A 15,183-nucleotide genomic window follows, 5' to 3' on the forward strand; every position below is an offset into this window, starting at 1 on the left:
GTGTTTATACACCAAGACCTGACTTCCTAACAAGGCAAACCCACGTACAGTCCCCACAATGCACTTTCACACCCAATATGGTAGTCCTGATCTTTTATTCAGGGCTCGTGTAGGCAGAAACGTGCTGGGAAGCCCACATGGGGCACGTTTGTGCATCCGTTGAGAAAAGGAACATGACTGGCAATAATAGATGTGGGAAAACATATTAAAGCAATCACACAACTGTGAAGACACTAGAAGAAATGCACTAAAAAATTACTCCGAAACCGTTTTTAATCTTAAATCGCTGTGAAATCTGTATCGATGTGATCAAATAATTACAAAGAAAACCAAAGTAGAATTTTAAAGTAGAAAAACTTGCTCCAATAATATAGTATTATGTTACACTCAAAGAATTATATAAATAGTACTGCTTGTGTACATTGTAAAGATGCTTTAGGACATCTCAGTGGCCATTTCTCTCAATATGGTTGGTTTATATGCTGATTCACTTAATTATAAATGCATTGGTGACTTATCATCAAGCCACTCGAGGCGGTGCATTACAGATGAACACATCTTACACACGCAGAATCACGATCAAGCATGGCCTCTTTTTAACTTTGTTTTACAGGTACAGTCCTCTGGTGCAATCTGGGGTTAAGTGCTTTGCTCTCAATGATGGCAGCTCATGAATCACCTTTTTCTGGGGTAGATGTTCCTGTAGCTCTGTAACTATTAGAGCATGGCTCTAGCCATGCCAAGGTCGTGGGTTTGATTCCTAGGGAACACACAACCTGACAAAGTGATGAATGCACAACTTGTGAGTCACTTTGAGTAAAAGCGTCTGCCAAATGCATAACCTGCAACCCTTTTACACAACTAGTCCAGATTTTCAACCACTAAGCCACACCATAATGAAACACTCCTCAACTGTCTCCCATCCGACACACTCCCAAACAGGCGGATCACACGCTAATGAAAATATCCTGAAATGAAAAAGCCAATAACTATGCGGACATGAAGCTAAAATACAGTCGACTCCTGAAAGGCTCCCATGGCCAATTTTACCCTGTTGAGACATTCTATACTTTTCTCAAAGACTAAACCATTGAGTTAAGAAAATAAACACTGCAAATATAACGTATGCACAGAAAAATGTGAACCAAGACAGGAAAAAGGCAATATTACAGAAGGTAGCATCTGCTCCAGAATAAGCACATATTTTTAAACTCTTTGAAATTTGGATTGTCCCAAAGCACTTTAGCTTCACACTCTCAAAGGTATCATCTGGGATTGAGGGAATCTGTGAGTAGTAGGAGCCTCCAGTCCGGTGTTTTCATGCATGTGTTCCCAGAGTACAGTCTTACTGCCTAGCTTCGTATACAGACTTTAGAAGCTAGGGAGCAAGATTGTGCTGTTTGATGTCCTATACGGTTTTGCTGCTCAAATATTGCTGTATTGCACCATGTGAGGAACACCAAAGTCGTTTCAGGCAAGTCGTGCCACTCGGCCGCCATCTTGGCAACGCCTCCGGGTAGCTATTTCAGAATAACAAGACCAGCTCCTATCTAAATGAATGGGCAGAGAGTCAGAACTGCACTTTCACTGGTCACCGGGACATAAAAACAGCATGTATAGAAACAGCAGTGAAATATGATAAAAACAGCTGAAAAATGTTGATGACTTTGCCCCAAAATAAGGTTTTTCCCCACAGGTTATAACTTTACTACGCATGCGCAAGCGTTCCTCAACTGTGCGCATACGTCAGTGGAACCAGACGATAGGTTTAAATGTTTTCCCGGCTTGACTCTTAAAAGCAGATGATTGGCTTTCCAGCGGGAGGGGTGGGACATTTGCACACAACTGCCATCTTTGCCGTTACGGGTTTTCCTTATGTAGTTATATTGAGGATTGAGGAAGTGGCATGTCTCTTATAAACTGTCTCTGGGAACACTCAATCAACTGAAACATAACAACTTATTCCCTATGTAGGCAGTATGTAAAACAAGGCAGCTCACTAGGTTTTAAAAAAGTTGTAGTTGTCTCTGTCTGCCATTAGAGGAGTTTGAGAGATATTAGGTGTGGCTTTGGAGACATTTCATCACCTTAGTGACTACAGAAACCTCGGTGGTGTGTAGACCCTCTGTTGTTGAGGCTCCGCCCCTCTCTGTGGAATGGCAGGTCAGACATGAGGAACAGAGTGGGCTCTGTGTGAGAAGAGCAGGAGCGTTTGGGCCGCTGTTTGCTGAAGTGTGGTCTACCTGGATGAGGTGGATTGGAATGGGCTCGAATAGGAGGTTCTTTATGTTCTCTGGGCCCCACAAATACTCTGTGAATATGTAAGACTATTTCAACTGGATCAGTTTTCTAAATCACATTTGAGTAACAAATAATTAACTGAGTACAAATTTGATTTCATTGAAAAACACTGATTGATTTGGAGTATTTTGCAAAAATGCAAATGGTTTGGATGTGGCAAATTTGCCATGCATTTCATTCATTCATTAATTCATTCAATCATTAATTCATTCATTTTAAAATGTTACACTTATTTTATTCAAATATATATTAGGCTTTTAAATTATATTTATTAAAATTTTCATACTTTTAAATTATTTATTTATTATTGCTTTTATTTATTTTACCTTTTTTAATTCAGGTTATATGCCAGCAGCTAGTTCTAAAACCATCAAGATCCAAATAATGAAGATGGTAGATTGTTCTGTAATTGGTACCAAACTTGGGTAATAAAACTGGTTTGGAATTTTTCTAAGCCTAAAAATAGAGCTTTTGTCTGAAAAATTGTCATAGAGTGTGAATTTAGCAAGCTAAAGTTCACATAACTGTGAATTATCATAAGATTTGACTATGCAAGACTACACTATTAACACTTGTGAATGTAATACACTGTTTATTGCAAAAAAAAAAAAAAAAAAACTATTTTTGAAGTATTTTATTTGGTTTTGTTTTGCTGTAGAAAGCACACAATTTACTTAAATCCTAATTACACCCCTAAGTAATAGTGAACAAAGTTGTTAAAATGCACAGTTGATTTTATAAAGTATGTGTAAGAATAATGGCTTGTTTTTTCTTTGTCTCTTTGCAGTTTGCCGGATAGCCTGCCACAGGAAGTGTGAGGTTAAGGTAAGAAACAAAAGATGCTTGTTTTTTTTATTAGACACTTGAAAAAGTTTTTTTTTACAGGTTTTGCATATAAATGAATGTCTGTAATACTGAAATTGTGCTTTGAGAGACTGAAGGACTGCCCTAAATGGTTGTGTCTGCTTGTACAGGTTAGGCTCCTTTTGTCAAATCCACCATCACATTTCTGTCTGGATACCAAACAAATCTTATCACAGAGGATATTTTTTTTTCCTTGATAGTGTTCAAGCCCCTCTGGTAGAGGAAGGGCATTGGCGTACTCTGGAATCTAAAAAAAAAAAAACAGCTGCATGCTGTCCCAGGACATGTTTGGCTTGGCCAACTCATTCCTTGTTCTAGAATACCCTTCCCAAAAAAAGCCCCTCAACCTTTCCTGTATGATAGTACTGTTTTGTAAGGTCTTTTAAGAGTGGAAAAAGATAATTTTAAGAACTGTTCATGAAAGGTTCTTTAGAGAACCCGAAATGTCTTTTCTATGGCATCACTAAAAAAAAAAAAAAAAAAAAAAAAAAAAAAACACTTTTGGAGCAATTATGTTTAAGAGGTGCCTTAAAATACAGCCTATGTAGGCAGCTCACTAGGCTTTGAGACAGAGCCGCTGATTACTCTGAACTCCATATGGCTGCTATTATTATGTATATTGGTAATGTGTGTTTGTTTGAGTTGGGCAGCTAGTCCTACCTACTGCTGTGCCTCTTTTTTGCACCCACAGGAAATTCCAGAGGTACGAAGGGGTGCTTGTTTTTTTGGAGCTCCGAGTTTACTTTGCAGATCAGTGTACACTGGCGTTCAGAAACACTTGAGGATGTAGGGTACACTTAAATGACAGGATGTAGGGTAGGGCTGCAACAAACGATTATTTTGATAATCGATTAATGTAACGATTATTCGAATGATTAATCGACTGATCGTCGATTATTTAACTGATTAATCAATAGAATTTGATTGATTATTCAGCTCTTGCAATTAGTTAAAATACTGTTATACATAACAAATAAATAAAAGATAGTCTAATCACTTCAGCTTTGGGAAATACTATTAAGTAATTACAATTATTATACAATTAATTTATACAAATAAATATATTTGACACACAAAATGAGATGACAGAGAAACCTTCTTATTTACCATTTAATTACTATATGAAAATTAACTGAATGACACCTCATTCTGCCTAACATCTCCTTTCGTAAGTATATAATATGGATAAGAAACAAAATAAAGGTAAGTGATTATATGTTTTATTTTTGGATAAACAATTTTATTCACAATATAGGTGAACTGACATTCAGCCAAGTATGGCGACCCATACTCAGAATTTGTGCTCTGCATTTAACCCATCCAAAGTGCACACACACAGAGCAGTGAACACACACACACACACACACTGTGAACACACACCCGGAGCAGTGGGTATTGCCGGCCTGAGATTCGAACCCACACCACTAGGCCACAACTTCCCACCACCAGTCATATACACGACCAGTCAAACATTTTTTAACAGTAACATTGTTTTTAAAGAAGTATCTTCTGCTCATCAAGCCTGCATGTATTTGATCCAAAGTACAGCAAAAACAGTGAAATGATTCCTGTGATTTCAAGGCTGAATTTTTTGCATTTTTCTTTTTTATCATACATTTTAAAGTATATTCAAATAGAAAGCAGTTATTTTAAATAATTAAAATATTGCACAATATTAATGCTTTTGCTGTATTTTGGATCAAATAAATGCAGGATTGGTGAGCCGAAGAGACTTCTTAAAAAAAAAAAAGAAAAAAAAAAAAAGAAAAGTAAAAACATTAAAAATCTTAACGTTACCATTCAAAAAACCTTTAACTGGTAGAGTAATCTCTCTTAAAATACCTTACTGGTTTATGACAATCAAAACAGTCCTGAGCTAGATTAAGCTTTGATCTCTGCAAACCAAACTATCAGTTTAATCAAATATTTTATAATAATGTTTAATAACATAAAGCTGCTTGATTTAAGGTATTGCATAAAATACTATAGACGTGACGTGAATGCTTTACAGAGCTCGTGCAAACATCCACATCGGTGTAATAAGATGCATTTTTAACTGCTGCTTTCACACTGCTGTGATTTTATTGTTGTTGTTGTTTATTTCGTTATTGAGAGGAAAGTGTGCGTCATATATTTTCATATCCAAACGCCATTCGATTCAGCTCGGGTGCATCTCTGAAGCAGAGCTGAGCGCTGTATCACTTCTTCTCTTGAATTGCATCGGGGAGGGCAGAATAACAGTCTTGCGCTTTGAGATCATCAAAGAAAAAAGCCAAAAAAAAAAAAAAAAAAAAAGCAGCAGGACAGGTTTTTGTTTGATAGATTGTGTCTGATTTGGGGGGACAGCTATGACAACCTGAAGCTCCCTTGATTAAACTGCGATTAAGGCTCAAAAAATGCTCCAGATCTGTTTAGAGACGTGTAACAACTTCCCTCGCCAGAATCACTGAGGAATTTCCGACCAAATCATCCAAGAATGGATGCAATTTTGTTTTCTGTCATTAGATAAAAGATGAAAATGACAATGAGTGATGCAGAGCTGGCCTCTGGATTCCTCCTGTTTTTATTACAGAAATTACTTGAAAGTCAATGTGAAAAGCTGCATGAACTGCAAAAAGAACCCTGCAAAGTAAAGAAACCTCTCTTCTGAAAATGTCTTGGGGGGAAAAAAAAGGGTACAGCAAACTGTCACAGTAAGTCTAGGATTGTGCATTATAAAAATGAATAGGGTCAATTTTAATTTCATGTTGACATCCCACTACAAATCCATGCAATTTATATAATTCAAGCCCCTGTCAGATGGACATTTTCCACACCGACATGCAATTTCATAAATCTCCACATCAATATTTAGATAAGATGTGGCTGCTGTCTAACCTCTGCCACAGAAAACAAATGCTCAGACCATTTGCACTGTCCAGACTTCGCGGCTAACTGGCTCTGCTCTGAGAAATGTTGGAGGAAACAAGACAAATGGCACGTGAACACAAATATGACATTGCTAACAGACACATGCTAAAGAAACCTCCACCTACAATACACATAATGACTACAATGTTGACCAGAAACATTGATATTTCTTTTTTTTTTTTTGTCTTGTTTTCCAGTAAAAACATCTAAAATGCCATCAGTCAAGATATATTTACTTGACAAACAACATTGCATAGAATATTAGGACTTTTTTTTTCACTTGTTTAAAATACAGTATCTGACCGTTGCAGTAAGATAAGATACACACATACACACAAAATAAAGTCTTATTCTGTGTTGCTCCTCATGTGATTGCACTGTATCTATTAGAAGGATTTTTTGATATTTTTACAGGGAAAAGTAGATTAAAAAAAATACTTGTTTGAGAATTGGCCTTTTGGCAGCTAAGAGAGCTGGGATAAATTTCAGCCTGAAGAATGACTCGCATCATAAATGTGTCTTAGGTAACGGAAGGTTGTGCAGGTCAGACAGCTCCAATCACAACAAATTCACCTTCTCCAACGTCTCTTCTTCTCTCATTACGATTGCTCATTTCTGTCGACAGCTTAGCCTGGTTTCACAAGGGGTCGGAAATGACTGCAGCGGTTCACAGCAGGTTCATTGAACACGGGCTTGGACGAGTTTAGGCACGTCCGTGAGACCGGACTTGATTTGAATTCCAAAGGCTGGAAAATGAAGTTACGGTCTCTGGGTGATTGTAAATATAGGCAAGTGAGGTTAAGTGGGAGAGTAAATGAATCGTTTGACTCAAAGGCCAGCCCAGCCATGAGCTGTAGAGAGCTAATGTGAGACACTGGCGGCGAGCACGTGTGTACAGTGCCAGTTCACCACGGGGAGAGTCAGCATGATGAACGCTGGGTGCTAAATGGAATTAATTAATTAAATGGAAATCAGTGTGAATTAAAAGGTGTGAGAAAAGATCTAGTCAAATATGTCAGATGTGGCTTTATTGTGTAGTCTGACACGTTTCTTAAAGATGAAATGTTTCATTCCAGTGTACAATAAGTGTCACTAATAATGACTCGTGGTGGGGACTTTGATTCATCTCAGTGAGGCATTGAATCAGTCAATGAGGTTTATGCAATATCTCAAATTTTCTATCAGTTCTACTAGGGCTGTGCAAAAAAATCGAATGCGATTTTCATGCACATCTCATCAGTAAAAACGCTCCTTTAATTGGAAGTATTATCTCCAGCACGTGTGTTAAGATCAGGGTTGGGCGATTGGGCTAGTTTAGGACTAGTTTTGAGAAGCAACTGAGCAGGATTTGTTGTGAAAACCTGGCAACCATGATCTGAACGCACGTGCTGGGAGAAATACTTTTTAATTACAGGAGCGTCTTTACTGATTAGATGTGCATGAAAATCACATTCGATTTTTTGCACAGCCCTAAGTTCTACAAAAGTTTTGTTTGTGTAGTAATTTAGTAAGTGTTCATTGATTTGTTTAGCAGCTTTTTTTCTTCAGGTTTCTTCTTATATACGAGCCTTTGTTCAGTGAGTCAGATATTTTTAATCAATTAACGAAAAAGATGTATTCATTTTAGTTACCTTTTCTGTAGGTTTTTATATTTCAGTTGAGTCGAATCTTTTGGATCAGGTCACTAATATGATTTATTGGTTTTTTTTGTGTGTTTTTTTTGCATGTTATGAATGACTTAAACCATTCACCCACCATTCAGTGAGATACATCTTTTGAATCAGTTCAATAATAAGATTTGTTCATTGATTTGCTTGATTAGCTTCTCTGCAAGTTTCTTGTGTTGGGTGAGTCAATAATTAACTCAATCAACTTTGTTCAATGACTCAAATCCTTTGAATCAGTTCACGTTGATTGAGATGATTGAGATATTTTGTCTGTAGGTTTCTTGTGTTATGAATGAGTCAATAAATAATTTGTGGAACTTTATTCTAATCTTTTTAAATACTTCAAGATTTATTCATTTATTAGTTTAGTTGCCTTGCAAGCTTCTCATTTAGACTCCTACAAATGGACGCATGAAGGGGCATATTTGTTAATTAGGTCCAACTTATGAAGTGTTCCTTCAGAGCCAGATAAAGTGATGTAGTCAGTCTTTGAATTTAGAAAAGCAGTTGTGTGATTAAAATGAGAGAGACTTGCCATTGCATGGAAGTGAACGAGAATTATTTTTTTCACTGCTTAAACTTGGGCCCCTGAAATGCTTGTTTACGTTGGCAGTGAGAAAAATGATAACTATGTGAAGAAAAACTTTCTACTTAACCTATGTAGCTGCAGCTGCAAATACCATAGATTGCCTTTGTACCGACCAGGAGATAAAGCCATTAGTCATTTTGGTCTATTGAACTATACATCCGAATTTGGTAATATATGATGGCTATAGAATGTCTGCGCTCTGATGTCGTTGTTTGTGTTCCAGCTGGTCTTTCCAGATCCTTTGAATACTATATATAGGATCCTGCTTTCTCTGAATGTCTTTGAACACACATAGCTAAATCATGGCTTTATGTTAGTAACATTTGTGGACAAGCAGTTGGCCATTTTAATAAAATAAATGTTCTTAGCATTTTGAAGGGAATCGTGGTGAGCAGTTGACATGTATAGGCTATGTATACACTTGCAAGCAAAAGTTTGTGAACCCTTTGGAATTATTATGGTTTATCAGTCATAAAACCTTTGATGGCACTTTGGCATTTGACAATACTTGAGTATTGATGTTATTAGCACAACAGTAGTGCCAAAATGAGCATTGATATGCATTGGCCATTGTCTGCTTGCACGCAGAAAAAGTTTTTGACGTGTGCGTTGGGTTTTGAGGTTAAGAACTTTGCTGGAAGGGAACAGCGTGAGTAATGTTTAGTCCAGCTCCCAAGGAGTCAATGTGAGAAAATGAACTAACTCTGACAATCATAAATCACCTTTTTCTTAAACAGCTAAGCATTTTTTTCCTCTACTTTAAAAAAAAAAAAACTTTTAAGATTATAGCACATTGTTAGTCCTGGCGTGAGACTCTGAAAACACAGCATTGTCTTTTACAACGCTATACCTCATTTCCTCATCTCAACGTTTCTTGGTTTCCGCTTGGAGGACTGCTAGCAAGAGACTTATAACCTTACTGTATTTATTTTTTTAGCCTCTCGAGGAGTGCAATTTTGCTCCTGAGTAGGTCAGACGGGCCGGAGTTGTGATAGAAGCCAATGGTTTCCTGGATTTGGCTGCCCAGGAGCGTGTTTTTCCACCTCAGACAACTTCTAGTTCTCACTGTGCTGACCCTACAGAGCTTTTAAAGGTATAAAGGTCTCAATTTAGGACAAATAGAGAAACTAAGTGTGGACAGAACAATGATGGGTCCTCTTCCAAAATCTGTGTCCCCTGCTAGCCAAGAAGTACACTGGGTGACTCAGACCTGGGTTTGGTCGTGGGGAGCTGGTCCGGGGTGTTTTTTTCCCTTGAACAGGAAAAGCGGCGCTCCACCCCGTCCGTTGAACACTGGTGTGAAACCCATATGGTTGCTGACTGAGTTGCACATGCGCATGGATGAGTTTGTCTCGTTCATTTAGCAGGTGCATTGCCAGATTTGTGACTTGTGTCCTTGATCTGTTTAAACAAAGTGCACTGACCTCAATGATTTCCCATCATCTCTTTCCGTGCTCACAGCTATCTATTGTTCTTTGGCTTTCAGCTGGGGCTTCTATTAAATCAAAGCCAGTGATTGGATTTTTCAGTATAATTAATTAAATGAAATAGAACAGTTAGGATGTTATTACAAGTTTAAGTTAAACCGAGGCCACTCCTTCAAGTGTCTATGATTACAACATTACATTATCATAATCATTAATCATTTCATTATCATGATTAAAAGGAATTATAGAAATTCTACATTGATTGAAAAAATAAATAAAACAACTAAGCTGGTATTGGATCAGGGTGGTATCGACAGACACTTCGATTTTTGGGGATCTGATCGGTTCTGAAAAATGGTATTGTTGCATCCCTAGATCTTATAAATGCCACCACAGAATTTGAGTTAAATTGGCCACACCAAGTTGAATTAGAAGTGAAATTGAAAAAACAGAAAGAGGAATTTATTGCATTGCAATTCAAATAAGATCAACACAGGTAATGCATTCTTAAAAATAAAGTGTTCTTCTACCCTGAACCACGGAATACAATTGACTAAGATTTAGTTTTTTAATCATATTTAATATTTTAAACGAGTTAAAAATTTAGTTCAAAGATTTTCATTTTGTCTTCTCAATGATTAAAATCCAGACAGTTTTCTTCTAGCAAGACAAAAACGTTCAGGTGGAGAAAAAAATCTAAAATCATGTGGATTTTAGAGTTAACAATCTATCTGTTCAAACCCAAATGCTTATTTTAACATTTAAGATTAAGTTTTAAAGTTTAAACTTATTTGAATGTCAAGCCATCATTCAGAATTTGCTTTTCCAGTTAAAAATTGAGTTGTGTAATTTTCTTTAAATTCAGTTACATTAACGTTGCAATTGAGAATCCTGTTAAATTCAATTCAAATGTAAGAATTTAAAGAGAATTCCTGGTTCAGTTCTGAATAATGCACATCTCTGAATGTCACAGCAGAGTAATGTATGTGGTTCATTTGTCTTTTTCTAGCTATTTACCTATATTAGTATGCATATAATGTTGTATATGTGAGGAAGAGGAAGAGTAGAGATTATATGTAAATTTATGTATATGAGTGTGTAGATATTATCTGCTAAAAGTAAGCATATGTGTTCATGTAGTTTCAAGTGTGATTCAGGTGTGGTCGACAGGAAGCATGTGTGTTCTGGGCTTCTGAGCAGCAGGATCTCCTGTACACACACTCTCCTCCCAATAACATTTTACGGGACAGCTAAAGCAGTTGTTTAGTACCAAAATACACTGCCACGCATTCGGAAATTAAGGAATAGGACTAGAAATATCATTCTACAAACTCTCCGGTACCAGGTAAGGGTAGTGCTGCTGTGCAACAGAGACTTTAGACATTTGTGACCCTGGACCACAAAACCAGTATTAAGTTGCTGGGGTATATTTGTAGCAATAGCCAAAAAAAACATTGTATGCATCAAAATTATAGATTTTTCTTTAATGCTAAAAATCATTAGGATATTTTTAATTTCTTACTGTAAATGTATCTAAACGTAATGTTTGATTAGTATTATGCATTGCTAAGAACTTCATTTGGACAACTTTAAAAGCGATTTTCTCAGTATTTAGATGTTTTTTTTTTTTGCACCCTCAGATTCCAGATTTTCTAATAGTTGTATCTCGGCCAAATATTGTCCGATCCTAACAAACCATACATCAATGGGGAGCTTATATATTCGAGAGATATATACATCTCAGTTTTTTTTTTTTTTTTTAATACTGGTTTTGTGTTCTATATCACATTTGATATAGATTTACTTGCACTCTAGGTTTTGCCATTATTATTTCACACATTATGTTTTGTAATGATCAAAGGATGGTTCCTGTGGATTTCACTGTTAGTATTTAGCAAATTCTCTACTGGTTGACACATTTCTTACTCTGTGACCCATTTTTACAACGGCTTTGTTAACTCTGAACACATGCTGAGTTTTTTAAGCTGTGTTTTTATCTAGCTTCTATACGAGCCTGTGGCCATGCAGTAAGCCGCCGAGTGTCATGCCTCATTTGGATACAGTCCTGCAGCAAGCTTTATTTTAGAAGTGGTTTGCTGTTTCTTAACCCTAGTCAGCTCATGCCGCTACAACACAGTCCATCGCTTCAAATGCGAGCACAGAAGGGTTGCAAGCTGCACCCTGGCAGGGCCTTTCAGCATCATTTCATAACCAATGGTCTGTCTCCCATTCTGGGGACTTACTTCAGAGAGACTAGTTTGTGATTAAGGATGATTTATGTCTGGTATGTAATAGAGAAGTTTGGGGTAAAGTGGTTGTATAGCACTGTGGGGTGTTGCTAGACTCTGGGTTTGGCATGGAGATGAGCTTGGCAGGGCGTAGCAGCCTTTATAACTATGACCCCCTCTTCTTTTTGGGACATAGTTATTATATTTTAAAAGGTTTATTTCTCTTGAGTGCAGTCCAAAATAATAATGACTTGCATTTTATGAAAAATGTGAGCGGTGTTTGCCTGTACAAAACTTACTAGCGTGTTCTGGGTGGTTGCCAGGATGTTCTTCAAGATGTTCTAAAGGTTTTCTACGACTCCCAGACGCGGAGGGCAAAGCGAGAGGGTTTTGGCCATTAGCTTCATCCCTGAGACTCCACTGCTTTCCTCTTGTTCGCTCTTGAGTCCCTCCTCTCTGGCTCAGCTCCCAGCCTTTGATTCTCATCTGTTTTTCTCAGGTTTTGCACGTCCTTAGCACTGCAGAGCGGCTCCAGCCTTCTTCTGCTGGAAACAATGCCTTCACACGGTCTTCTTGGTTTTAGGGTGTGCCCATCGACTATAATTGAGCTGTTCATATCCAGATCTCTCATGATGTTCTTATCCTGCACAACAACAAGCCTTTGTGACTCTAATTATGGAAGGTAAACAGATTGTAAAGTCACCGATGGATTGAAGCATTTGATGTTCTGTGCTGTTGACGAGTGAGACGTCTCTTGAAGGAAGTCAACTCCCATGTGCTCTTTGGGACAGGAATATGATTTCCGGAGATTTATAGAGTGAAACTGAACGAGATTGAAGCCGAGAGGTGATGATAGTGGCCATTCCACAGGGACGTAGAGGAGTGAGAATATTATGTAATGATTCAAAGCATATGAATCCAAAGTCTTGATTACTTGACTAATGCAATGTTTGATTTAATTAAAGGTCACAGGTCATACACTGTATATAGCTTTGAAAGAAACAACTTTTTCGTAAAGCAGTGTCCTGCATATCACAATGATGGTTTTAATGCACTTTTTTTTTGAGACTATGCATTTAGACTAGTTTTATTTGCATTGAAAGGAAATTCATTTGATTCATTTTTTCAAATCAGTGCATCAAACTGTGCATTTTAATGAATCGATTCAAATGTCTGATTCATTATGCATCATTACTCCAAAGTGTTATTGCTACATTGGTAATTTATTAAAATGTCACAAAAAGCATAAAATGATTATTAAATATTTTATCTTCTTGACAACAATGGCTATTAGGATTTTCAGACAAATGCATAAATATTGCAGTATATATTGAGTAGAATCTCATTAAAAGTGTAGCCTGTATCACACAAATTAAAATCTTTTCGCTATACATCAATATGCAGTGCGCACATACGTCATGATTATTCTGTAGGTCTCTGCAGTCACACAGCTGAGCTTCTATTCCAGATGTTTCTAAGCCTGTGCTTGACATTCGACTCATTTCAGAGTTCATGAGGAGTTAGTCTCTCTCACACAGCGGGATCATTTACCTCAGGAGACACGTTTTGTGATGTGAACACATGTACCTGACTTGCAGACAAAAAACACCAGAGCTTGCATCATATCAGATGTTTAGTTATGAACACGTCCAGATGGGACATGCATTCTTTTCTGCAGTTCTCTGGAGTGGATTGTTAAATAGAGCACAGAGTACTGCAGTCTTATTGGTAGCTGAAAGAATGTATGTCAACAGAAAAAAAAAAAAAAAAAAAAAAAAAAAAAAAAAAAATACAGTATTATATATTATATACAGTATATATATATATATATATATATATATATATATATATATATATATATATATATATATATATATATATATATATATATATATATACTGTATATAATTACAAATATAATATTAAAACATATAATGTTAAAAAAAATAAGAAAGAAATATTATATCATGGATAAACATGGTGATTTTGGATGGGCTTGGTGATTTCTGCTGTAACAGGAAATTTGTTTTGAATATTGTGTGTGATTTTAGCTTTAAGAGAATGTGATCTTACTGTGTTTCATGATTTCATCTCTCTCTCATCTACGGTATTATGTGTGCTATATATGAACTTGAGACGTCATGTAGGGTTTATGGTACACGAGCTTTGACCCCTGCACCCCTTTGTCACAGTACACAATGAATGAGTTGTCTGGATAATGAAAGTACATTTTGTGTGGATTACCTGGGATTCTGTTACTGTTATTTGAGTAACATTTTGAGTAGAAATGTTTTTTAGGAACTGCAGCTCTTACTCTATCACTATCACTGTTTATTATTAAAATAATAAAAAACAAAGAATAGATAATAATTAAATAAAATAATGAATAAAACATTTATTGCTTGTTGATAGTTTGTTAGCAAATGCATTAACAAATTAGACCTCATTGTAAAGTGTTGGTTGGTTTAACCTGGTAATCACTTCAAAATTGCTATATTTGTCTCGTTATGATTTTATAATCTCAGTATGATTTTGTTTGACACTTAAATCAACTATAAGCTTTTAAACTGAAAGGAAACTGTTCCACATGAGTTCTTTTGTTAATTTGTTGGTACCTTTAACATATACAGTACTTAATGAGGCACACTTTAGCTCCGAAGGGCAGTTGATCGCTGTTTGAGAGGACATGCAAAGAGAAGTTAAGCACACTTCTGGACATCGCATGCACCCTAGAGGTTCATTAGATCAGGTTAAGTGTTTTCATACAGACTGCGTTTACAATCCCAGCATGAGCCAACAAGCGTGAGTCTGTCTGTGCATTCTCTGTCAGACGGTGGAGTATGATTACTCATCATTCATGATTTATGTGTTCCTCTTCCTACTCAATTCTCAACGCTGCAGGCATAGATACAGTTGGGAAAACAAACAGCAACACCCAAACTGGTTGAGATGGAGTAATCAAGACATTATGGAAAATATGTAAACAGCAGGCCAAGGGAGAAGCAGCATGAGCCATTGGGGAAGAGCAGAAGAGGAGAAAGAATACACATGCTGGAAACAGAGAGACACAAATGATATGTTTTATTAGAAACAGACTGCATCGTGACATTGGCACTGCCATGAGGGATATTAGTATGTATTATGAGTTTCTCTGTTGGGTGGAGTTCAGGCGGGTGTGTGTGTCTGATCAGTACACC

At 36.8% G+C, this 15,183-nt stretch overlaps 1 protein-coding gene across 9 annotated transcripts in view; it reads left to right on the forward strand.

Annotated features, from left to right (window-relative positions):
• The window catches only part of LOC113108284 (tensin-1-like), a 242,767-nt gene that overhangs the window by 96,293 nt on the left and 131,291 nt on the right, over positions 1–15,183 (forward strand). For all 9 annotated transcript variants that reach the window (XM_026271224.1, XM_026271220.1, XM_026271223.1 and 6 more), the window contains exon 3: positions 3,089–3,126. In XM_026271224.1, coding sequence (XP_026127009.1) covers positions 3,089–3,126 — 38 coding nt within the window. The remainder of the gene's footprint in view (positions 1–3,088; positions 3,127–15,183) is intronic.

The sequence above is a fragment of the Carassius auratus genome, chromosome 9, assembly GCF_003368295.1.
Source record: "Carassius auratus strain Wakin chromosome 9, ASM336829v1, whole genome shotgun sequence".
Lineage (NCBI taxonomy): Eukaryota > Metazoa > Chordata > Actinopteri > Cypriniformes > Cyprinidae > Carassius > Carassius auratus.